This window comes from Trametes versicolor, assembly GCF_000271585.1.
Source record: "Trametes versicolor FP-101664 SS1 unplaced genomic scaffold TRAVEscaffold_8, whole genome shotgun sequence".
Taxonomy (NCBI): Eukaryota; Fungi; Basidiomycota; class Agaricomycetes; order Polyporales; family Polyporaceae; genus Trametes; species Trametes versicolor.
Genome location: NW_007360328.1, coordinates 933,073 through 955,424, shown reverse-complemented (window position 1 = coordinate 955,424; position 22,352 = coordinate 933,073). Strand labels below are relative to the sequence as shown.

The window sequence follows — 22,352 nt, the reverse complement described above, 5'->3', positions numbered from 1 at the left end:
AAGAGCGCACACCGTCCGAAATTCATAGCCGGACGTGCCAAGCATACTCAAGCTTTCGATGTCTCCTCGGTAGCCGGTGTCTCCTCCGCGGTGGCTGGTGTCTCCTCCGCTACGGCCGGCGGGGCAGTAGGGTAGAATCGCGCCGGCAACTGGTAGGGCGCAAACCAAAACCTATCCACGGTTCTGCAAATCGCATTGAACATCCGGAGCTCGCGCGTGCAGTCCGGAAAGAACGGCAGCAGGGCCGCGGCCCAATCCCTCGGCGTCGCCCACTCCGAGCCGGGCAGCCCAGTGTCGCGCGCAATCCGCGTGGGCTCGATAAACCACGGATACCACCCAGCGAGCTGCCAGTCGATGACCCACACCACCCCCTCATGCAGAATGAGGTTCCGCGGGTTGAAGTCCCCGTGCGTGAACACGAGCGGCTGGTCTGCGTGGAACCGGTCGTCCGGGATGGAAGGGTGGTAGTATATCTCGCCCGGACGCGGAAAGCAGCGGTTCCACCAGTCGACCAGGGCCTGGTGCGACGGGAACCGGGGGATGCCGTTTTCTCCAAACCACATCCCCTCCAACATGTCCCCGCCGATCGGACCAGGAGTGGTGTCCGGGTCTGCAGGGATGCTGCGCAGCTCGCGAAGGTAGCTCTGCAGCTGTGCGAGCACCGACGTCTTCGTGGGCGCGTCCATCGTCGCCCAGAGGTACTGCAGGGTGGGGCCGGGGATGCAGTCCATCACGATGTACGTTGTTACATGTTGGGGGATGTCCATGTTCTCGATGCGGGTGAAGACGAGGTGCACGGTAGGAACGGGGATGCTCGTCCGGGCGCGGACGAAGTCCATCATCGTGGCCTCAACGGGGCGGACACCCTGGCCGCGTTTGACAATCAGCCCCTCGGAGATCCTGTGGGCGAGGAATCTGGGGGCGTGGCCGGGTCCTAGAGGGAGCGCGGGCTCCTGTAGGAGCTGCAGCACTGTTTCCGGGGTGATCGAAGGCGGCGACGATTTGGAGTACACGACTGTGATGGGTCCAGGTATCTTCTTGCGAGGAGGAGGCTCCGGGGAGGGGTTGTCTCTTGCCTTGACAAGTCTGGCGAGCCCGCTCTCGCTTAACAACCCCGCTTTGAAACGAGCTTCTGGAGATGTGGGGTCGTGCTCGAACGAGGCTGCCGGAGCGGCGACGGGTGCTGTAATTGCGGTGGCGTGTTGCTGGCTGTCTGTGGACATCTTGAAGTACGACGGAGGCGCGAGAGGATGGAAAGTGCCGGCTAGAGTTGAGACCGTGCAGTACTCAATGTTCAGCCTGGATGTTGGCGCGGTCGACGGCGAACTGGCAAGAGCATTGTGAATCAAACATATACGATATTGCAACCGCGGGAAACATGCGTAGCCGGTGGCGGTGCACCTCAACCTACAAGTTAGTACAACGTTGGCGGCCATTGGGCGTTTGCACATCGCGCTCGACGCCCATACGTCCGCTGACATGCACGCGAATGTCTACTGATCAGAACCAGAGCAGGCGTATAGCGGGTTAACAACACGTCGCGGGTGCTCAAGCGATATGTAGGTTGTTGTAGGAGGATGCAAAACGCTGTATATATTTGCTACACGGTCCGCGCCGAGGTTCTTCTTACTTGTACGGTATCCGACACGTCTATCCAAGCTTCCTGCAAAGCATCTGCATCCGCGCGCGCGGCAATACACGTGTATACACTACTTGGCTCTTCTCTTCTCTTCTTGTATCCAGTCGCGACTCGACCCCTTGCCCTGCGTATTATTACCCGTCTGGTCTCTCTTCGAACCTTACCGGAACCCCGCAATGCCCATTCGCGCCGGCTACTCGGGGAGCGGGCGCGGGCGGCGCGAGGGCGAGACGCGCGCGGAGGGAGCGGCGCTGCTGTCGTCGTAGTCGCTGCCCTCGGCCATGAGCTCCGCGTGGCCCATGCGCGCGAGCTTCTTGTCGAACAGCCGGTGGCGGTATCCGCTCACGATGCGCTCGAGCAGCTCGGACGTCGACACCCCAGGCGTGCGCCGCGTCGGTAAGAATTTTCCTATAGGGTGTGGGCTTAGAGTTGCTCGAAAAAAAGATGTGGAGAGAGGGGCTACCTTGGCCCTTTGCGAAGGCGTAGACGTCGTCGTGTCCAGTAGACGCGTAGGGGTCCTCATCGTGCGCCACGTAGTCGATTTGGTACTGCGGTGGGGTTAGTAAGTTTGCGGGGTCGCAAGGCAGGCTGGGCACGTACCTAAGGAGAGGAAATCAGTGTTCGTGCGCGATAACAAGGAGGGACAGGGAAGACGCATGGCTTGCAATTGTGCAGGTACCATATACACAACATGTACACAGCTGTGTGCATCGCAAGATGCACGATGCACAAGATGCATGACCAAAAGAAAGGGAGTTCACGAACCTTTTCGATGAACGCGGCGTCGATGACCCACGGTGCTTCTGGACAGACTTCGTCCACCCATCTACAATGCCGTACCGACTCACACCTTCCCATATTTCAACAGCATATTCTTTCGGGGAGTACACAACCCACGTACCTTTCCGCGTGTGTCATGATCGGCAGGTTCTTGTGCTCTGCGCACTGCTCGTCCGAGTTCACGCCCACAAGCAAATGCACGCCCGAGATAACGTGCGGCGGAGCGCCCTCAGGCGCAGGAAACGCGAGTTTCGCCTGACGCAGCTGCAGCGCATGGCCGAAGTGGAACAAATCGTACACCCCGTCTGCGTAGATGCGCACAGGGCGGTCCGCAGGCGGCTCATTGATGCGGTACTGGCGCGCGTTGCCGAGCGGATCGGTGCCGGCGATGCACGCGCGGGCGAACTCCTGGATGTCCGTGGGCGAGAGATCGGCGGGGTTGAAGGCGTCGATTGCGATCGACGCGGGCGCGGGCTCAGAGGGCGCGAGCGCGGGCGGGGCGGGTGTCAGCACGGGCGAGGGCGGCGCGAAAAGCAGCTGCGCGGCGGGGTGCGGGGGAGACGCATCGGGCGTCGCGGGGTCATCGCTCTCGTGCAGGGCGGAGGAGGAGAGCAGCGGGGAGGTCAATGTGGACGCGATGGAGGAGGGGTAGTGCGCAGAGGAGCCGGGCGTGTCGCGGCCGAGGCCGCGGGTGGTGTGGATGCTCTCGACGTCGCCGTCGTACGTAGGCGAATCGATCCCGCCGTCATCGGAAGAGACTACGGTGGCGGCGAGGGCGTGCCGCGGGCGCGGACGAAGGGTGGCTGCGCCGCCGCCGCCCGCGGAGGGGTGGGCGGAGCGCGAGGAGGCGCCGCCGCGGGTGTGCGGGTGGTTGCCTGGGGCGGTGGAGACGTTGATGGAGATGGAGGAGGCGCCGTCATCGGTGAGCGGGTCGTTGTCCTCCTCGGAGGCGTCGTAGGCGGGGGAGTCGAGGACGGGACGGCTGTGGGCGAGAGAATGCTTGGTGCCGAATGAGCGTTTAGAGTGTAGGACTTTCTTAGAGACTGGAACCGTGTTTGCCTGGGTGCTCGCTGTTGAGGGCGCGGCGGCAGAGGCGGGCGGGGTGGCGCTAGAGAGAGCGGGGGCGGACGAGGAGTCCATGGTGGGCGTCGGGGGCGGGATGAGAGGAGGAGAAAGGGCGGAGGAGGGCTGAAGAGAGAACTTGGTGCTGATCGCGGCTGCATCTTTCTCCACCGTCCCCTCATCGTCGACCCCGCCCCCGCCAACGTGCGTCCTCCGCTCTCTCGCTCGAATATCTCTATTGCCCCCGGCTCTCCTACCACCTCTCCGCTCTCCTAGGCCCTCTGCATAATATATCATTACAGGCCTGCTCACCAGGGGCAGCTTTCGATCCCCGCGCGCGCTGATTTCGAGCGGCGACTGAATACGCGCCCGAGCGTCCGATCGCCACACACGGGTTGCAGCCAACGTCGAGCTCAGCTCTCTCGCCCTGTCTGCGTCCTCCCTGTCCTCTGTCACCTCTCGCTCATTCAATGGACAGCGGCGCGAAGAAGATCCTCGAGTCTGTTGCCGTTAAGACCCTCCACGCCCACAACTTCTCCCGCTCGTCCACCCAGGCAAACCAGGTTCTCACAGACCTGCTCTCCCGCTACCTCACCCTCTTCGCCTCCACCTGCGCAAAGTACGCCGAGCATGCAGGCCGTCTGCGCCTCACGATCAACGATGCGACACACGCCATGGACGAGCTCGGCACGAGCGTCGAGGAGCTGTCCGAGTACTGCGCCACGGAGGGCAGGGAGATGGCGCGCTACGCCGTGCATTCCAGCAAACGACTGGAGGACCTGAACGAGCTCAAGGGTGCGTAACGTCCGCTGTGCACCTGCGCGTGGTCCTTATGCGTGAGCCTACAGCGCAACTCGCCATTGGTCTGGCGGGCGACCTCGATGATCGCATACCGCTACACTGGGGCCCCGTACCCGACGACTTGCCCTCAGAGGAGGAAGAGGAGAGCGACTTTGACGAGGTAGAGACGCCAGATGGGCAGAGCGTGCATGCAGAGGTCAAGATGGCCGACCACCACTCCGAAGACGAGGACGTGACGATGGGCGAGCCTGAGATCGTGCCGCCTAAAGACCCTTTGACGCGACCTCCACCCACACCCCCCTTGCCTTTATCGCCCGTCTCAAACCCCTCTTCACCACCCCCACGCAAACGACAAAGGACGGCAGGATGGCATCCACCAGAATATATACCCGACTTCCTGCCTCCGTTCCCCACCCACGGACCACAGCGGACCCCGAGTCCACAACCGCCAACATCAGATCTGGCTGCGATATCCGGAAGTCCAGTCAAGATGGAGCGTCCAAATACGCCCCCATTGCAGCAGGCCGACGTCGCCGCCGCCGCTACAGCGTCCTCTGCGAACCCATCCGCGGACTACCTCACGCAGATCCCGTACGAGGAGTCGTCTTTGGCCAAGCAGCCCGCATGGCACCTCCCGCAGCCGCCACCGCCCTCCGACAACGACTCAGGCGCGTCGTCAAGCCGGTCAGCGATGCCGCTTCCGCAGGTTCAGCCCGCGCTGCTCGGCGCGTACCACCACATCCTCACGCACCCGCCGCCCCCGCGCGTGTCGACCGTAAACCCTGCGCGGTACCGCGCCGCGCTCGCGTTCCTTGCAGACTCTGAGGCGAACCCGCGTTGGGACGCGCCGACGACGCTGTTCGGAGCCACGGCTCCCAACCCGCCCAGAGTCGCGCCGATGCCGCCGTCGTTTGCAGTCCCGATCGGGAGGGCCCCAGGGACTCCAGAAGTGAAGGAGAAAGAGGAAGAGAAGCGGACGGCGCTGCCAGGCGCACCTGCACGGACGATCATGCCGTGCGAGAGGCTTGTACCGACAGTCAGCCAGCCAGGGTCGAGGCTGCCGAAGCTGGCCAGACAAGTGTTGTCGGTGAGTGTTGTGCGATTGGGGGTCGGATGTGCGACGTGCTCACGCGGGGCGACCGTGAACAGAGCCAGGTGTACGCGCGCACGACGCGGCTGCAGCACCCGCCGGTGCTGCAGCGCGGGAGCCAGAAGCTGACGTACGGCCCTGGGGTGAACGCGCCGTGGAACGCGAGCTTCTCGCCGATGCCGGCGTCGACGCCCGCGCCGGGCAAGGGCAAGGAGGCGGCGGCGGGCGTGAACGGGGCGGCTCCGAACGGGAAGGAGAAGGAGAAGGAGCCGCCGCGGCCGCTGCCGGACGCGCGGCTGTATGCGACGTGGAGTTACGAGCAGAAGGGGTTCGACGAGGTGCTCGTGGTGCGGCGGCGGATGGGGAGCGTGCACAACCCGAAGAGCGAGAGCGCGAACTGAGCGCGCCCGCATCGGTGCCTGGGTTAGAGGGTTGTGTGGCTGGGCTGGTGGGCATCTCATCGAGGGTGTTCATGATGGACCAGGAGTGTGGGAGGGGCGGCGCGGCGACGAGATGGCAGATGCCAATGTCTCTGTGCGCGCCCGTGGGTTGTTGGAGTAGGACTGTGCATTGTGTACCATTACGAAGCCACTGCAGTTTATTCGACCTGCTTTCGAGGACTGCGCGTGGGCGGGTAATAGACGGCACTGCATACGCTGCTATTCCCACTCGAGGACATCGCCGAGGTCGGGGTCGAGGACGGGGTCGGTGAGCTCGGAGAGGGGGCGAGATCTGATGCGAGGTGATTGCTATGGCGTCCTGCGACAGCCCCCCTTCCTCCCGCGCACGGGCGCCTCGCTTGTCCCTGCCCTTTCCTCCGCTCCGCCACCAGCCCTCCGTCCTCCTCTCCGCCGCCTGTTCTTCTCGCTGCCTCTGGTAGGCCTCTTTGCGTGCTTGCACCCACCCGCTTTCGCTGTCTTCTGTCGCTCGCTCGCTTTCAAACACAGTCGTCCAAGAACAAGAACTCAGTCACGATGCGCTCGTTCATTCTCGCCGCCTTCTTCGCCCTCTGCGCCAGCCAAGGTCAGCTCTCACCTACGACTCGGTTATGCGCGTTGAGGTACAGGAGCTGACGTGTGGAGTACTGGTACTGGATAGTCCTCGCGCTGGGTGTCAACATCACCGGCTTCCCCCCCGGCCTCTCCGCCACCCAGTTCCTCGGCACCTCTGACCCCTCCCTCGCCGCTGTATGTTCTTCCTTTCCCTCTCATGCTCGTATGCACACTCACTCGGGGCGTGCGTAGTGCTCGAGCGGGCAACCGAAGCTAGACGCGTGCACCTTCGCGCTCGGCAACATCACGGTACGCCGTCCGCTCTTCCCGCTCACATACGGAGTGAAGAGAGCGGCACGCTGACGCTCGCACACATTACAGGCGTGCGGCACGGACGACGGGTGCCTGTGCAGCAACGCGACGGTGCTCTCGATCGTCGCGTGCGAGGAGTGCATGTTCACGCAGCTCGTCAACGACAATCGCCGCCCGGTTGACCTGCTCGCGGGCCAGACCTCTGCTATCGCCGGTGCGTCCCCCCTCTTCTCATAGCCGTGAGCGAAGCGAGTGCTAAATCTGTGTGGAACAACAGCGTACAGCGCGGCGTGCACGGCGGTGAACCACACGATCCCGCTGACGGCGAAGGAGATCGCGCTCGCGGTCCCCACGAACTGGGACGGGCCGTTCGGTCAGGGCCTCACCACGCTCGGCACGGTCGTGACCGTCGCGGCCGGGGCGTTCATCGGTGTCGGTATGATCACCGTCGTGAACACCATGTAAGGGGTGATTTAAGTGTCAGTGTGGGGGTTGGGACTGCTCGGGCTGGGCTGGGCCCAGTTTGGTTCTGGGGGGGTAGCATAGAGTGCTGTGTTTTCTTGTCTTGTATGCTCGAGTATGGACGGAAGGAGAATGCATGCTGTGGGCTTGTATATTGGGCGATGTGGATTGGTCGACGGCGTCGCGCGCGCCTTGGTGGGGAGAGTCACACAACTGTCAGGTATGCAGCTCGCACGCCGCTTCAGCGATATTCTTACTTTGCTCGCGGTCTAGCTGAGCACGTCTTTGAGACTAAGAGATCTCAATTAGGTGCAGTGCGCATGGGCTACACGACCCGCGGGTCAAGACCTGTGCTTCAAGTTTGACGAAATCAGCCCTCAGGGCCTCAGCTAGACTGCAGATATCATTACACAGAACGAATGGCTCCTTCTCCTCCTTCTCACCTAAGTGCATCTCTACTCCCATGTTCTATACGCAAAACGGTTTGCACGTTTGTGCTGGATTTGCTTGACTCCAGCAATGTGTCTACCATGTACGCTCGTGTCAGGACTGAGTCGGCGCAGAGCACCCTGGAGCACCGCCACCGGTTGCGCATGTTTCCCGCGGTTGCATTATCGACTTACGTTTGATTCACAGGCTGCAAATCTATCCGCACTACGGTCGACCACTGCGCCAACATCTAGGCTGAACCGTGAGCACTACACGCTCTCCAATCCAGCTTGTACTTTTCATCCTCTCGCGTCTCTATCGTACTTCAAGATGTCCACATACAGCCAGCAACACGCCACCACGATTGCAGCACCCGTCGCCGCTCCGGCAGCGTCGTCCGAGCCCGACCCAGCATCTCAGGCTCTAAAAGAATTTTTCAACGCATTAGTGTTATCCCAGCGTGAGAAGGCCAAGCTTCCTCCCAAGAAGAAGATACCTGGTCCCATTACAGTCGTGTACTCCAAGGCATCGCCCCCTTCGATCGCCCCGGAAACAGTGCTACAGCTGATGAACGAGCCTGCTCTCCCTCTCGGGCCCGGCCACTACGACAGATTCGTCGCCCACAGGATTTCCGAGGACCTGATCGTCAAGGCCGGCGAGCAGCACCACCCCGCCGAGGCCACGATGATGGACTTCGTCCGCGCCCGCACCGACATCCCCATCCCCACCGTGCACCTCGTCTTCACCCGCATCCGGGACATGGAAATCCCTCAGGAAGTAACGACATACATCGTCATGGACTGCATCCCCGGCCCCACCCTCCAGTACCTCTGGGAGACACTCGACGCGCCCACCAAGACGTCGGTGCTCGCCCAGCTCCAGGGGTACATCCGCGAGCTGCGCAGCATCCCAGCGAGCCCGGACACGCCTCCCGGTCCGCTCGGCGGGGGCAAGTGCGAGGGGATGTGGTTCGGGGAAAACGAGGCTATCGACCCGTTCCCGACGCACCAGGCCCTCGTCGACTGGTGGAACCGCTGTTTCTCGCGCCCCGGCGAGCTATACTACAACACGTCCACGACAGACGAGCGGTTCCACGCAGACCAGCCGCTCGTATTCACGCACGGGGACTTCAATCCGCGGAACCTCATTCTACATGAGGGAGTGGTGTGGGTCATCGACTGGCAGCTCGCGGGCTGGTATCCGTGGTATGTCGAGCCCACGCAGATCGCGATGGATACCGGGCTGGACGGCTGGGTGACTCCGAGGGATTACATCAAGTCTGTGCTGCCGTTCTTCCCGGACATCTCGCGCGAGCTCCGGATGTTCAAGGCGATTTGCGCGAACGTCAATAGGTACTGGTTTGCGTCCGTCCAACACCCCGCACGGTACTACCATACTACCCCGCCGGCCACCGAGGAGGAGACATCTAAAGTCTGATGTGCTTCGCACATCCGACTTTAAGTTTTGGCCAGTACGCGCTCTTTTGAGCAAGCACTACCGTATTTGTTACACGTCCACATCGCTGATTTTTGGACGCTACGTGCGTCCATCACCCGGTTTGTGCTATGGGTCGTGTATAGGCTTGCTTTATCGTACAAGCACGCCCCGGCAGCGACGTCGGCATTGGTTCCATCAAGTCTGACGGCGGCCTGGACGTAGGGGCTACTCGTATGCCCGTAAATGACATGACATGATGCATACTTGCGCACCGCATGTACACTTGCTGCCCCATGGTAAGCAAGCGACCGCGGAAGCTAAGGCGGTTGTTGCCTAGTCCTAGACTTGCAAGTGCAAGGGTGCACTGCCACCGGCTGCGCAGGTATCACACGGTTCGTCAACCGTTCGGCTGAGGGGACTGTCTGTACCAAACCATTTGCCGACCACCACGAACAGGCTCGCAGTACGAACGCTACGTCCTCACCGTCGCACCGCTCTGCATCGCCGATATGTCCACAGCCGCCATACAACACACCGACGCAGCACCCCATGCCGCTGAAGGAGCGCCCCTCGAGCGCGGCCGCGGCGGGAATGCAGACGCAGCGGCGGCTCACACACAACCATGTCGACGTACTTATCCAAAGCCGACTCCCGGTCCCGTTCAGGTCATATTCTCAAGATCGCCGCCTTCGATCACCCCAGGAACTGTACTCCAGTTGCTGCAAGAGCCTGCTCTCCCTCTTCCTGGCCACGGCGACCACCGTCAACTCGTCCGTCGGATCACAGAGAACCTTGTTGTCAAGCGCGGCCTGTTCAAGCACCCTGTCGAGGCTACGATGATGGAGTTCGTCCGCACCCACACCGGCATCCCCGTCCCAACCGTGCACCTCGTGTTCACTCGCGTACTAGAGGACGTCGCGGACACGAACACACTGTGTACATACATCGTGATGGATTGCATCCCCGGTTCCTGCCTCCAGCAACTCTGGGGAACTCTTGACGAGCCCACCAAGACGTCTGTGCTCACGCAGATCCGGGGCTACATCCACGAACTCCGCAGCATCCCTCCCGATACCGACACTCCTGGTCCTATCGGCGAGGATATCTGCCGTGGGCGGTGGTTCTCGGAACAAGGAGCCGGTCCATTCCCGACGCACGAGGCTCTCGTTGAATGGTGGAACCGCTTCTTTCCCCTCCCCGGCGAACGGGGCTACAAAGGCGTGGAAGACCGGTTCCATGCAGACCATCCCCTCGTCCTCAACCACGGCGACCTCACTCCCCGCAACGTCATCGTACACGAGGGTGTCGTGTGGCTCGTCGATTGGGAGCTGGCCGGCTGGTATCCGTGGTATGTCGACCCCATACATATCGCCACAGACTGGGGCACCCCGGAATTCCCTACGCCGAGGGATTGGGCACCGTCTGTGCTGCCGTTCTTCCCGGACAGCGAGCGCGAGCTCCAGCTGTTCAAGTCAATCTTCTACAGACTCAAATTCTACTACGTGTCTGAGCGGTTTGCCGTTCGACACTACGACACTACTGCGACTCCAACGGCTAGCGAGAAGGTATAGAACGGGGGTACATAGCCGTTGCATGCATAACAGAGTGGCATGAGATTGTGCATTCTGTACGTCTTACTGGTGTGCACAGCACACATGTATTGTTGCGCCGGTGGACTCAAAAAGTTGTCGGAATCTGTACAGATGAGACGAGCACGAAGCATGTATTACAACAAAGATGATTTCTTATGAAGAAGAAGACCAAGAGAAGACCGTCCGGTCGTAATAACCAACTCCGATCTGCAGCACAACTCCGAAAGTGTAGCGGAGGCACCGCCACCAACTGCGATAGCGGCGTGTTGATGTTCTCCGGCGACCGCAACTCGCTAGTTCATCGTTAACGTTCACCAACACCGGACACGACATCTCTCGTCGACATCTCCTTTCGCTCAGCATCACAGGCTCTATCGCAGCCAAACATGTCTACTGGGTCCGGAGACACGGATGAACGCACCACCGCAATTGCAGCACCCGTCGCCGCTCCGGCAGCATCGTTCGAGCCCTACCCCACAACTCCAGAAGGTCTTTTCAAAGCGGGGTTTATAGACGAGAGTGGGTTGGCCATGCTTGTCAAGATAAGAGACAACCCCTCCCCGAAACCTCCTCCTCGCAAGATAATACCTGGTCCCATCACACTCGTATACTCCAAGACAACACCCCCTTTGATCACTCCGGAAACGGTGCTGGAGTTGGTACAGCAGCCCGCCCTCTCTCTAGGTCCCGGCCACTACCACCTCTTTCTCGCCTATAGGATTTCTGAGAACTTGGTTGTCAAAGCCGGCGAGCAGCACCACCCCGCCGAGGCCACAATGATGGACTTCGTCCGTGCCCACACCAACATCCCCGTCCCTACCGTGCACCTTGTCTTCACCCGCATCGAGGACATGGATATCCCTCGGCATGTAACGACATACATCGTCATGGACTACATCTCCGGCCCCACCCTCCAGTACCTTTGGGAGACGCTCGACGCGCCCACCAAGACGTCGGTGCTCGCGCAGCTGCAGGGCTACATCCGCGAGCTGCGCAGCATTCCTCCAGCACCGGACACTGCTCCTGGTCCTCTCGACGGGGGCAAGTGCGAGGGGATGTGGTTCGGGGAAGACGGCGTCGGCCCGTTCCCGACGCACCAGGCCCTTGTCGACTGGTGGAACCGCTGTTTTGCTCGCCCCGGCGAGTTCTACTACAACCCTGCCAAAACATACGATCGGTTCGACACAGAACACCCACTCGTGTTCACGCACGGGGACTTCAATCCGCGAAACCTCATTCTGCACGAGGGCGTGGTCTGGGTGATCGACTGGCAGCTCGCTGGCTGGTATCCGTGGTTTATTGAACCGACGCGGATCGTGAGGGACACGGGCCTACCCGACTGGGAGACACCGAGGGATTGGGCTGTGTCGGTGCTGCCGTTCTTCCCGGACATCTCGCGCGAGCTCCGGATGTATGACGGGATCTACGGGAACGTCAGTACGTATTGGTATGTGTCCAAGCAAAGGCCGTCACGGTTATACCACACCACCACGCCGGCAAGCGAGGAGACATCGAAGGTTTGATTACGCTCCGCCCGTCCGGCTGTGATCTTGGGCCACGGCCCCAATCTTCGTCGAAGTGCTATCGTGTTTTTGTAAAGGACTACATTGCTGATCTCCATGATATACGCTGTCCCGTTACGTGCACAAACCAGTATGTGATGTGCATCGTTTGTCTTCAAGTCGTACTACAAGCAACACGAGTTCGCCTCTTTGACATCGGACTCCATTCGATTCCACAAAGTCCGCCATGACCGGAGGAGCCACGTATACCAGCGGATGGTGTCACCGTCCTCATCTGGCTGCGCTCCTGCTGCAATACGGTTCACAAGGGATCGCGAGAGCTGTCGCTCCCGCCGGCGGGATGGACATGCTTCGACTCTGAGTCCGCTGCCAGTGGGGCAAAACTCGAACCAACTCGGCACGTCGTACATTGAATTTATGGGGCCATATTTTGCTGTACAGTTTACACTCATTAACGCGTACGTGAGTCACACATCGCGGGTGATCGTGTATGAAAATACCTGGTATCTGAACCCATGGCCGACTCCAATCATGGCGGCACTGGCGCCGGAGTGTATCAATCAAAACACCGCCACCGACTACTGGCCTCCTCAGTCCTGGCGATCCTTCCTCTCTCTTGTCTTCGACGTTCGCTCAAGCAACGTTCACGTTACCATTTTCCACTAGGCTCGCATTTTTGAAGCATTCACATCTGACTCCTTTGACACCCCTTAGCCGACTTCCCATTCTGGATTTAAGTTACCAGCTGCGTTCAACACCCAAACGAAACACCACGGTGACCGCGTTAGCCAGGGCTCACGCTTGGTTTCAGGATTTGAGGAAGGAGTCTGACCTGCAGGACCACACCCACTCACACAAATCGCACAACTCGAGCAACCCAGCGCCGTTGGGACGCCCTGCGACCCTCCAGAGTCGTAAACATGTGCGGGCGATTTTCGCTGGGCGTTCCCGTATGGCCACTTTCTTCTCAGCTGCGCTGATAGCACACTGCGACTGACCGCCATATCTCTCTTACAGCACGACGAGATCGAACAGCTACACGGATACAACGTCCATGTCGGTGAATGGGTTGGCCGCGCCAACTTCGTCCCCAGGTATGCCCAGCTCCACTGTAGACCTGCTATTTGACATTTGAACCAGGGGTATCTCGTCTCACTTTCATGCAGGCATAACGTTGCACCTCGCTCACAAGCCCCTGTGATCCGCCGACGGGATGATGAAGGGAGCTCAGGCCCCGCAGCAGGACCCTCGCGCTCCCAAGGCCAATCCGCCGAGGACGATACTACCACAAAACCCCATATGTTGGAGACGAATGCGTCTGCCTCGCCGTCACCTACGCAAGCATCTCATGCCCAACGAGAGGCTGGGGCCACGTCCTCGCAACCAGACGACGCTATGATCCTGCACACGATGAAATGGGGACTCGTCCCGCACTTCAACAAACACGAGGACAAGTCGCTTAACACGATCAACGCGCGGAGCGAGGCGCTTGTCGAAGGCCATAGCGGTATGTGGGCGAGCATCAAGGGGAAGAAACGCTGCGCTGTGGTCTGCGAAGGGTGCGTTCTTAAGCCGTCTTTGGGGCTCTGCGCATCGGTAATGACCAAGGCCGTGCGCGCGGGGTCGATAGGTACTACGAATGGCTGAAGAAGGGCAAGGAGCGGTTACCCCACTTCACGAAGCATAAGGACGGTAGACTTATGCTCCTCGCCGGGCTCTGGGACTGTGCCGTGCTCGAAGGTCAGTGCGGCGTTGATACATGCGCACATGCTCAAAATCTGACAGTTCTCTGAACATCGGAACAGGCAGTACGGAACCGCTGTGGACGTTCACTATCGTCACAACGGACGCGTGTAAGGAGTTTAGTTGGTTGCACGATCGCCAGCCGGTCATCCTTCCCGACGAGGCCGCGCTCGCTACATGGCTCGACACATCCCCCGGGAAGTGGACCCCGGAGCTGACGAAACTCTGCGAGCCGTACCACTCGTCTGCGGATCATCCTCTCGTGTGGTGCGTGTTCCTCTCCGAGCTCAAGCTGTACAGCGGGGCGGACTGCGATTGCGGGACAGCTACCAGGTGCCAAAGGAAGTCGGCAAGATAGGCACCGAGTCGCCTACATTCATACAACCAGTCCAAGACCGCAAGGACGGCATCCAGGCCATGTTTGCCAAGCAGCAGAAGCAACAATCCCAACCCACGGCGTCGAGTACGGATCCCACGCCCGCCAGACGCCAGAAGCGCAGCGCATCCCCTGCAGACCTCAAATCGACCGCCACAGCAGGCGGGAGTGTAACGAAGAAGCCGAAGGTGGAGAAACTGAATACGTGGGAAGATGATTCGGATATCGAGTACGTCGACGATCCACCAACAGCTGGGCATGGTAGGACCGATGTCGAGGACCACAAGGCGAGGCTTCATATTTGCACTCCGCATAGACATCCGTTGATCTTAACCGTGCCATGTTCGCAGCAATCCGCAACGTCCTCCTCAACACGAGGCAATAATCATCCTGCGAAGGATGCTCATAGCGAGCCTACTCCGCCCAAGGTAAGCAGCCTGCCCTACCGGGCCACAATCTACACCTCTTAGAGCAGAACACTTACCTCCAAGTCTTGGATGACAGGTACGCAACGCGGGGTTCAACAAAACGCCGAAGGTACTATACCTATCACCAGTGATGGTATGAACATACGTTCTGACGCGGCACATCTTGCAGCCATCAACACCACGTAAATCCAAAACCGCTCAGCAGACAGACTCTTCCCCAAAGATTACTTCCTTCTTTACCAAGAAGTAGCGCATGCCTGTCGGCTGTACCATTTATTGTACCTTATGTCAGTGCGCCATAATGGCATTATACATGTTCGCATGTGCTCGTATCTTGACTATGTATCTAGTATCTTCGCCGGTGTTGTGCAGGCAGGTATTGCGAAGCATGGTCAGTGGTTGAGGCACACTATGTGAAGGTCCAACGCAAAAAGCACTGTCTTTTACGCGGCATTCTTTGCATCAGCTCGCGGGTCGTCGCGGCCAATTACATCGTAACGTACAGAGCGCGACGAGAGTGGAGGAGAGACACGACAGAGGAGATAACAGAACAGAACAGTCAGAAAAAAATGGACACGAAAAAAGAGACGGAGATGAGAGTGAGGAGTGAGACAGACACAGACAGACACGGCGTATCGAGAGAGAACAAGCTGCACAGGGATAGAGCGAGACACGAGTCGGCGGAAGGAGCAGCGGCGCAGCGGAGCATCGGGGGGTAGGAGTCTTAGGAAACTACCAGTTACTTTGTATCGTACTTGTTCATGCACCTGCGTCCGCACCACAACCAGCATTAATCAGCGCCCGCTCACTGCCAGTACCCCTGCTGCTGGCGGGGCTGGTACGAGTAGAACGTGCTCCCGTCCGAGCCACCCTGGGGGTAGCCTAGGTGTCCTTGCGGGCCTTGGCCCTGCGGCTGCTGGCCCTGCGCGCCTTGCGGTCCACCTGCCTGGCTAGCCGCAAAGCGTTGCGCGTAGAAGCTGCCTTGGCCCGGCTGCTGCACGCCGCCGCGGCCCTGCGGGCCCTGGCCGACGCCGACGCCCGCCTGGCCAACACCGACACCGACACCCGCACCGACGTCCTTGACGCCGCCGACGTTCCCGCCATACGGCTTGTACGCAGCCTCGGGCGATCCACCAGTCGCGCGCTGCCCGAGCGGAGGGCCAGTCGATGGGCCGGTCGACTGTCCAAGCCCCATGAAGCCCTGGATGCCCTGCGAGCCGGAACCGTAGAGCGACTGGTGCTTGCCGTACTCGGACGACGGCAGCCCGCTTCCGACGTTCACGTTCTGCCCGACCGAGTGCTGCGCGTGGTGCTGGTACCCGAGATCGTCATACGTGTTGGGCTGGTGCTGCTGCTGCTGGCCATACAACCCTTGTCCGTAGGGCGACTGCGGCTGCACGGCACTGGGGCCTTGCTTCGCCGCCGGGGAAGGGGCAGACTGCGGGCCGGGAGGTCCCTGGAACACGGTGGGGTACTTGACGAACGGCTGGGGCACTGTGTAGCCGGAGCTGTATGGCGAGCCGTAGTACTGGTTCTGGGGGTAGGGGTAGTAGTAGGGGAGCGGGGGAGGGTAGCCTTGCTGGGGGCCCTGGCCCGCGGTGGGCTGTCCCTGGCTGCCGGCCTGGGAGGAGGGAGGGTGCTGCTGCGAAGACTGAGCGCCTGCGGGGGGAAGGCCGGGGGCGGCGTGAGGCTGTTGGGAGCCGGGCAGGCCCTTCAGGTCATCATGGCCGAGAACGCTGCGGTTGGCGAAGCCGGTGGGACCCGAGTAGGAGTCGTAGAAGTTCTGCTGCTGCTGTTGTTGCTGTTGCTGCTGCTGCTACAATTATATAGCGTGAGTAAAATGGATATATGCCATCGAAGTGCAAAGTACACACCCTCTGGCTATCGCCGTAGCCGTAGTCCGCACCACCGAAGTTGCCGAGGTGTGAGCCCTGAGCCTGGTGCTGCACCTGCTGGTTCAGCTGTCCAAACGAGCCGTAAGGGCTGTCCTGACTCTGACCGGCAGGCGGCGTCGGCGCGTGGAAGTACGGTGCCTCGGGCTGGCGGAAGTACGATGACGGGCCGCCCCCAAGGTTCTGCGCCTGCGTGGCCTGGGGCTGCTGGGGCTGGGGTGCCACGTGCTGCTGCTGTTGTTGTTGCTGCTCGAGGTGAGCACCGAGGCCGTGCTGGGCATAGGCGTGGTGCGACTGTGCTGGCGGTTGCTGACTCTGGTGGCTGGCGAGCGACTGCTGCGAGATAGCCTGAGACTGCTGGGAGTATGGGGAGATTGCGGACGTTGAGGTAGAGGAAGGGAGGGAGGGTTGGGTGAGGGACGAGGTGAGTGTTGATTGCTGGGGGAGAGCAGCGAGGTGAGGAGGTTGAGCCGGCTGCTGAAGCTGCTGGGGTTGTTGCTGCTGCTGTTGGGGGAGAGAATTCTGAAACAGAGAGCCAGATGTAAGAGGTGTTTGAGCAGGGGGGGAGGCGATGGGGGCAGCAGGCTCCTGAGGCGGAGGCGCGGGCGCGGCTACGTGCTCCGGAGCAGCCGGCGGAGCAGGCTTCTGCTCAACGGGTGTGGGTTCGTGGCTACACGGATGTAAGTAAGTGATCAATAATGATATTGAAGATAGACGCACGAGTCGATGTCCTCGCCGCCGAGGCTCAAGCTTCCGAACTGCATGCCGATCCTCTCGAGGCCGGAACCGAAGCTCGCAGGCATGACGACCGGTTGATCCGTCGTCTTGAACTTGGGCGCACGGTGCGAAACGGGCGTCGCGCGAGCCTGGATCGACGGCGTTTGAGGCTTGGGCGGAAGCGCCGCAGGAATCTCAGGAGATAGTTGCTGCGGCACAGCGGGTGAAGCCACAGGAGCGGGCTCCTCGACGACCGTCGGCTCAGGTTGAGCAGGCTTTGCCTCTTCCAGGACAGGAGCCGGCTCTACTGCTTGGGCCGCACGAGGCTCGTCATCCCATATCGGCTCTTGGACGGTGGTTGGTTCCTCCCAGCCGGTCGAGGTGGTGGGTGCCTCTGGTGTCTCCACAGGAGGTGCAGGCTCATGATGTTGCGCCTGGGGCGCAGGCGGGGAGGGGGCCGAAGGGGCGGTGGGTGGCGGTGCAGCAACGGGAGCAGGAGGGGGAGCGGGTTTCTCCTGAGGTTTGCTGTAGAAAGGTTAGATAATGTATGCAAGACAGTGACTTTTTACGTACCGTGCAATCTGCGCCCATGAAAGCTTGGAGGTGGCAGGCGTAACGCCTGCTTTGTTCGCCGATGGCCCTGGCGCAGGAACTTGCGCAGGAGTGTGTGCAGAAGCCACGGGAGCGGGGGCAGGGGTAGGGTGGGAAGTCGCGCCATTGACAGCCGTCGTGTCTCCTCCCCAAGTGGTAGGAGTGCTCGAGTTCCACGCAGAGGTCGCGTCGCCGTCAACATCAGCCGCCTCACCGTTCGTGACGGGAGCATCGACAGCGGTCGCGTCCTTGACAGCTTCCGCAGACTGGGAGGGCTTCGCTCTGTGGCCGTTTACGTCGTGATGACCACCACGAGCCGAGACACCACCGCGTGCGCCGCCACGGACAGCACCACCCCTCGCACCGCGTCCACCTCGACCACCGCGGAAGTCACCGCGCCCCCCGCCAGCAGCTGAGTCCTTGTTGTACGAGGAGGTAGGAGCTGACGATTTCTTGTCCTTCTTGCGAGTGACGTTACCCCATTGCTCCGCGTGGCCTAAGGTGTTGCTATTGGCCACATGACCACAACGCGGAGAAAAGGAGAGACTTACCCTCGATGATCCGCATGGAGGCAAGCTCAATATCACCGTTCACTTCGACGAGAAGGGACTCGAGGTCTGAGGGATGGGGATGAGCGGTGGTCGGGCATGTCTCGAATGTGCGTGACGTACCTAGCTCTGTCCATGCGGGGAACGCCTCCTTGAGCTGCTTGACCTGGGGGCCATGTCTGGTGGAGGTAGAGTCTTGCTGAGGCTGGGCCTTGCGGAAATTGGAGGACTTGTACATGATGGGAGGGAGCAGGACGACAACGGACGCTTTTTTTCTGCTGGACGGGAGGAGGAACGCGGTGAAGGTGTGTGGGCGTCTATTTTGCGCGTGTGGTCGTCATTTTCAGCTGCATTTGCACTTTAGACTAAAGTAACCAAACTTTAGAGTTATCACTTTGTCTGGTTTGCCCAGATTACCTTATTTGTTGAGATAAGTCCCCGGCCCCTGCGTCCCGCCCGATCGCGAATCCCGCCATCACTGCTCAACGCCCTGCCCCGCCCCCGCCCATTCTGTTCTCCTCCTCCCCCCATCTTCCCGTCGTCTTTCAAACACTCGACAAGCCCAGAGTCGTATATCTGGTATGCCTAAAGGACGACCACCCAACCTCCGCCTCCAGACTGCGTCCGCGAAGCATCCCTCTCAATCCAATACCATCATCGAACTTGAGACCCCCATCGACCCTCCTAATGACGACGACCTACTACCACTCTCCTCGCCCTCATCGACGTCCTCAGACTCTCCCCCAGAGTCTCCCATTGACTCTCAGTCTACTTTGGAGACCGACTCAGATCCCAACTCGGACGATATCTCTCGAGACTTGGCTGCTCTCGAGAAACTTCGCAGAAGCGTCCACCGCAATCTGAAACTGCGTCCTATACGCTCATCTACGTCCAGCTTGCGTGCCCAGGCTGCCTCTCCATACAACGGCTCCCCAGTCAGCATACGAGACAACCGCTCACCCAGTCCCGCTTCCAGTCTCAGTCCAGCCAGCGTGTACTACACCCCCACATCTGCGCTGTACAGCGAGCCTGACGATTGGCGTTCCTCCTCTTCCTCTTCCTCAATCGCTGGCGGTATTGAACCCGCTCTCCTCATCTCAAGGCTGAACGCCCCGACGCGCCCCATACTAATAGATACCCGTCCGACTCATGCATTCCTCGCCGACCATCTCGAGCACAGCGTCAATATCCACACTATCCCGAGCCTAATCCTGAAGCGGTCCAAACGGCCAAACGGTGGGTTGCAGGATATCACAGCCCTCCGCCAGTGGATAACTACAGACGAGGGCAAGCACTGCTGGGACGATATGATGAACAGTGGGGACTGGGATGGAGACGTGATCGTCTACGACGAGACGATGGACGAGCAAGATAGGCTCAATCCACAAGCAACCGCCTGGATACTGCTAAACCTCGTAGAGCCTCTTCTGGAGCACGGTACAATCGACTACCTCCATGGCGGGTTCTCTGCGGCGCGACATCACCCCTACCTGCGGCAACATATCCTGTCCAATCACGCCCGGTCCGACACGTTCCCGTCGATGAAAGCCCAAAAAGCTAATGGAAAGCTCGGCGGCGGGCTGTTCCAACTGGATATCTCTGTCGCAACACGGCCTCGAGACCTTCCTGAACTCGAGTTTTCCGCCGTCTCCCCAAAACCCATGATGCCGTCCGCCATCGGTACTCCCTGGCACGACTCGTCAGATCGCGTCGCCCCCTCCCCTGCGCCTTCACAGCTGAGCTTCTCACGCCCACCACCACCACGCCGACCTAGTATTCCCGCGCTCCGCAAGCTGGATACTACATCTACAGAGCGTCTCAACGCCGGCCTCCCCAGGTTACAGATGCCTCAGAAAGCAGCCACGCTCGCAGCCCCTCCCTCAGGTCTCCGATCGCGCTCGCGCTCGCGATCACCCTCGCACCTACGTCTCAACCTACCACCGCCGTCTCCACCAGGATCTGCGCGCCTCCTCTCAGCGAGCTCCTCGTGGGGACCAGACTATCTTCCGCCACCATCACCATCTTGGGCGCAACCTAGTACACCTAGGACGCCTCACACGCCACATACGCCCGTCTCCCGCTCACCCTCTACCGCCCGTCCAGACTCGTCACAGCCACCCACCACAGAGGAGCCGTTCCCCATGTTCACCGTTTCGACTATTCTCCCCAATTTCCTATTCCTCGGGCCAGAACTCACCAAGGAGGAGCATGTCGACGAATTACAGTCCCTCGGCGTCAAGCGCATCCTCAACCTTGCTATCGAGTGTGATGATGACCAGGGGCTGAATCTGCGCGAGCGCTTCGACCGGTATATCCGCATACCTATGCGCGACACCGTCGAAGAAGACAACATCACGCGCGGCGTTCGCGAAGTCTGCGAGATCCTAGGTCAGTCTTCCCCTCGTCCCCGCGCGCCCCGCTCACCGCTCACATGACCCCTGCGCCACCAGACGATGCGCGTCTACACTCATCGCCCACATACGTACACTGCAAGGCCGGCAAGTCGCGCTCGGTGACCGCCGTCATGGCATACCTCATCCACGCGAACCACTGGACGCTGTCGCGTGCATACTCCTTCGTGCTCGAGCGCCGGAAAGGCATCTCGCCGAACATCGGCTTCGTCTCGGAGCTCATGACCTTCGAGGAGCAGGAGCTCGGCGGCAAGTCTGTCGGCGTCGTCAAGATGTCCTCCTCTGCAGGCGCCGAGCCAAGCAACGGGGACCCAGACGGCCCCCATAATCCCGGGGCCGGTGGCGGTGGTGGAGGAAACGGCGGGACCAACTACGGCGTTGCGCTCGGTGGACGACGTCCGCAGCATATCCGCGAGAGTCTCCCGCCACTCTTCTCCATCCCGGCCTCGTTCGCGGAAATGTCGGGCCCGCCAGTCATGGACGCGGCGCAGATCGGCGACTCGGGGCAGGAGGTGGAGATCAAGGACGCGACGGGGCGCTACCGCCACGCGCGGCGCGCGCCCGTGGACGAGGCCACGCTCCAACCGATGCGCCGCGTGAGCAAGGCAGGCCTCGAGAGCGCGGCGTACGTATGATTACGCGGGGGCGGACACGCCCCGCCCCGCGATGGGTTCGCTATCCACGGCTCGTCGTGCCCGCCCATCTACGATCTCCCGTGTTTCCCGCTGTTGTCATTCCCTAGGGTACGCACTCGCTCTTTTACTATAGTTTACTCTCCAAGCCGTCGCATCTCCCGGGATTTGTTCATGGTATTATTAACACATTCATTTCGCGTCTCTGCCTCGGTGCATCTCCTATCATATCCGATCGGTCCACGCTCACTGTCATGCTTGCACACTGGAACTCGTGTCTCTCTTTCCCATCTTGTCTGCGCTGCGCCTCTGTGTACATACATACCTACGTGCTCTCTGAGGCCAATCATATCTGGGGTCCTATCCGAAGTACAACACTACACTTCGGGGAGTGTGGACGCTATCTGCGTCAGCGTAGGGTCGACGTCCGTACTTGGTAACGTAACGCGGTCAGCACGAGCATAGCTAGTGACCAGCTATGCCTCATGTAGGAACCTCATCGGCACTGTGTATGCACATAGCCTCGCTCGTGCAATAGTAAGGAAGAGCGCCTTCCCAGCTACTATACGAATGTGACTGGAAGGTCAGACTGGATAGAAGTTAAAACCAATTCCGATGTCGCCGGGGCGTGTTTGTACGACAAGGCGAACCTGTAGTATACACGTCAATAGCACAGAGTGATAAAGGAAACAAGATAGCACATAACATTGATATCAGCGATGCGGGCGTGTAACACATACGGTAAGTAGTACTCGTCAAAGAAGCGGGGTGCGCTGGCACAAGATCATCGACGGATGCGCGAAGCACAATCAGACCTTCGATGTCTCCTCGCTGGCCGGCGCAGTGCTGGCATGGTAGTACCAGCAGGACACAAAGAAAGCGCACGATCTCGTGC

The 22,352-nt window shown here is 60.3% G+C and overlaps 10 protein-coding genes across 10 annotated transcripts; 7 read left to right on the top strand and 3 right to left on the bottom strand.

Annotated features, from left to right (window-relative positions):
• Positions 1–299: 299 nt before the first annotated feature.
• On the bottom strand, positions 300–902 carry TRAVEDRAFT_87238 (uncharacterized protein; the record flags this gene model as incomplete). The annotated part of the gene is made up of 1 exon (XM_008042365.1): positions 300–902. A coding segment is annotated over one exon (603 nt), but the record flags the coding sequence as incomplete, so codon positions are not given.
• A 670-nt stretch (positions 903–1,572) lies between these two features.
• Positions 1,573–3,712, bottom strand: TRAVEDRAFT_65724 (uncharacterized protein). The gene is made up of 4 exons (XM_008042364.1): positions 2,541–3,712; positions 2,405–2,489; positions 2,103–2,187; positions 1,573–2,047 (listed from the first exon to the last, which is right to left on the bottom strand). Exons 1-4 carry the CDS (start codon positions 3,557–3,559, stop codon positions 1,833–1,835), a joined length of 1,404 nt encoding a protein of 467 aa, XP_008040555.1. The 5' UTR covers positions 3,560–3,712; the 3' UTR covers positions 1,573–1,832.
• Positions 3,713–3,933: 221 nt separating this feature from the next.
• Positions 3,934–5,990, top strand: TRAVEDRAFT_30048 (uncharacterized protein). The gene is made up of 3 exons (XM_008041893.1): positions 3,934–4,276; positions 4,330–5,369; positions 5,432–5,990. Exons 1-3 carry the CDS (start codon positions 3,952–3,954, stop codon positions 5,771–5,773), a joined length of 1,707 nt encoding a protein of 568 aa, XP_008040084.1. The 5' UTR covers positions 3,934–3,951; the 3' UTR covers positions 5,774–5,990.
• Positions 5,991–6,186: 196 nt separating this feature from the next.
• Positions 6,187–7,304, top strand: TRAVEDRAFT_170487 (uncharacterized protein). The gene is made up of 5 exons (XM_008042363.1): positions 6,187–6,395; positions 6,471–6,559; positions 6,617–6,673; positions 6,746–6,890; positions 6,954–7,304. Exons 1-5 carry the CDS (start codon positions 6,347–6,349, stop codon positions 7,139–7,141), a joined length of 528 nt encoding a protein of 175 aa, XP_008040554.1. The 5' UTR covers positions 6,187–6,346; the 3' UTR covers positions 7,142–7,304.
• An 890-nt stretch (positions 7,305–8,194) lies between these two features.
• Positions 8,195–8,788, top strand: TRAVEDRAFT_86607 (uncharacterized protein; the record flags this gene model as incomplete). Its single annotated transcript, XM_008042362.1, has 1 exon — positions 8,195–8,788. A coding segment is annotated over one exon (594 nt), but the record flags the coding sequence as incomplete, so codon positions are not given.
• Positions 8,789–9,774: 986 nt separating this feature from the next.
• TRAVEDRAFT_100511 (uncharacterized protein) lies at positions 9,775–10,356 on the top strand (the record flags this gene model as incomplete). Its single annotated transcript, XM_008042361.1, has 1 exon — positions 9,775–10,356. A coding segment is annotated over one exon (582 nt), but the record flags the coding sequence as incomplete, so codon positions are not given.
• Positions 10,357–11,312: 956 nt separating this feature from the next.
• On the top strand, positions 11,313–11,888 carry TRAVEDRAFT_88187 (uncharacterized protein; the record flags this gene model as incomplete). Its single annotated transcript, XM_008042360.1, has 1 exon — positions 11,313–11,888. A coding segment is annotated over one exon (576 nt), but the record flags the coding sequence as incomplete, so codon positions are not given.
• Positions 11,889–12,997: 1,109 nt separating this feature from the next.
• TRAVEDRAFT_151125 (DUF159-domain-containing protein) lies at positions 12,998–14,880 on the top strand (the record flags this gene model as incomplete). Its single annotated transcript, XM_008042359.1, has 9 exons — positions 12,998–13,069; positions 13,137–13,213; positions 13,286–13,678; positions 13,750–13,859; positions 13,925–14,129; positions 14,189–14,525; positions 14,589–14,666; positions 14,743–14,775; positions 14,836–14,880. Coding segments are annotated over exons 1-9 (1,308 nt in total), but the record flags the coding sequence as incomplete, so codon positions are not given.
• Positions 14,881–15,471: 591 nt separating this feature from the next.
• On the bottom strand, positions 15,472–18,652 carry TRAVEDRAFT_38481 (uncharacterized protein; the record flags this gene model as incomplete). Its single annotated transcript, XM_008041935.1, has 6 exons — positions 15,472–16,449; positions 16,541–17,228; positions 17,279–17,800; positions 17,849–18,362; positions 18,418–18,483; positions 18,538–18,652. The coding sequence occupies 6 exons, from the start codon at positions 18,650–18,652 to the stop codon at positions 15,472–15,474; spliced, it is 2,883 nt and encodes a 960-aa protein (XP_008040126.1).
• A 334-nt stretch (positions 18,653–18,986) lies between these two features.
• On the top strand, positions 18,987–21,827 carry TRAVEDRAFT_151121 (uncharacterized protein). The gene is made up of 2 exons (XM_008042358.1): positions 18,987–20,802; positions 20,865–21,827. The coding sequence occupies exons 1-2, from the start codon at positions 18,996–18,998 to the stop codon at positions 21,458–21,460; spliced, it is 2,403 nt and encodes an 800-aa protein (XP_008040549.1). The 5' UTR covers positions 18,987–18,995; the 3' UTR covers positions 21,461–21,827.
• The last annotated feature ends 525 nt before the right edge of the window (positions 21,828–22,352 follow it).

What these genes read in the sequence shown, in the direction of transcription:
- TRAVEDRAFT_65724 (XM_008042364.1), bottom strand. Translation starts at nt 3,559, where the DNA reads ATGGACTCCTCGTCCGCCCCCGCTCTCTCTAGCGCCACCCCGCCCGCC. An exon ending in ATCATGACACACGCGGAAAG is followed by an intron (nt 2,490 to 2,540) that starts GTACGTGGGTTG and finishes AAATATGGGAAG; the next exon opens with GTGTGAGTCGGTACGGCATT. An exon ending in CGCCTTCGCAAAGGGCCAAG is followed by an intron (nt 2,048 to 2,102) that starts GTAGCCCCTCTC and finishes CACACCCTATAG; the next exon opens with GAAAATTCTTACCGACGCGG.
- TRAVEDRAFT_30048 (XM_008041893.1), top strand. Translation starts at nt 3,952, where the DNA reads ATGGACAGCGGCGCGAAGAAGATCCTCGAGTCTGTTGCCGTTAAGACC. An exon ending in GGACCTGAACGAGCTCAAGG is followed by an intron (nt 4,277 to 4,329) that starts GTGCGTAACGTC and finishes GTGAGCCTACAG; the next exon opens with CGCAACTCGCCATTGGTCTG. An exon ending in TGGCCAGACAAGTGTTGTCG is followed by an intron (nt 5,370 to 5,431) that starts GTGAGTGTTGTG and finishes GACCGTGAACAG; the next exon opens with AGCCAGGTGTACGCGCGCAC.
- TRAVEDRAFT_170487 (XM_008042363.1), top strand. Translation starts at nt 6,347, where the DNA reads ATGCGCTCGTTCATTCTCGCCGCCTTCTTCGCCCTCTGCGCCAGCCAA. An exon ending in CTGACCCCTCCCTCGCCGCT is followed by an intron (nt 6,560 to 6,616) that starts GTATGTTCTTCC and finishes GGGCGTGCGTAG; the next exon opens with TGCTCGAGCGGGCAACCGAA. An exon ending in CCAGACCTCTGCTATCGCCG is followed by an intron (nt 6,891 to 6,953) that starts GTGCGTCCCCCC and finishes GTGGAACAACAG; the next exon opens with CGTACAGCGCGGCGTGCACG.
- TRAVEDRAFT_151121 (XM_008042358.1), top strand. Translation starts at nt 18,996, where the DNA reads ATGCCTAAAGGACGACCACCCAACCTCCGCCTCCAGACTGCGTCCGCG. An exon ending in CGAAGTCTGCGAGATCCTAG is followed by an intron (nt 20,803 to 20,864) that starts GTCAGTCTTCCC and finishes CTGCGCCACCAG; the next exon opens with ACGATGCGCGTCTACACTCA.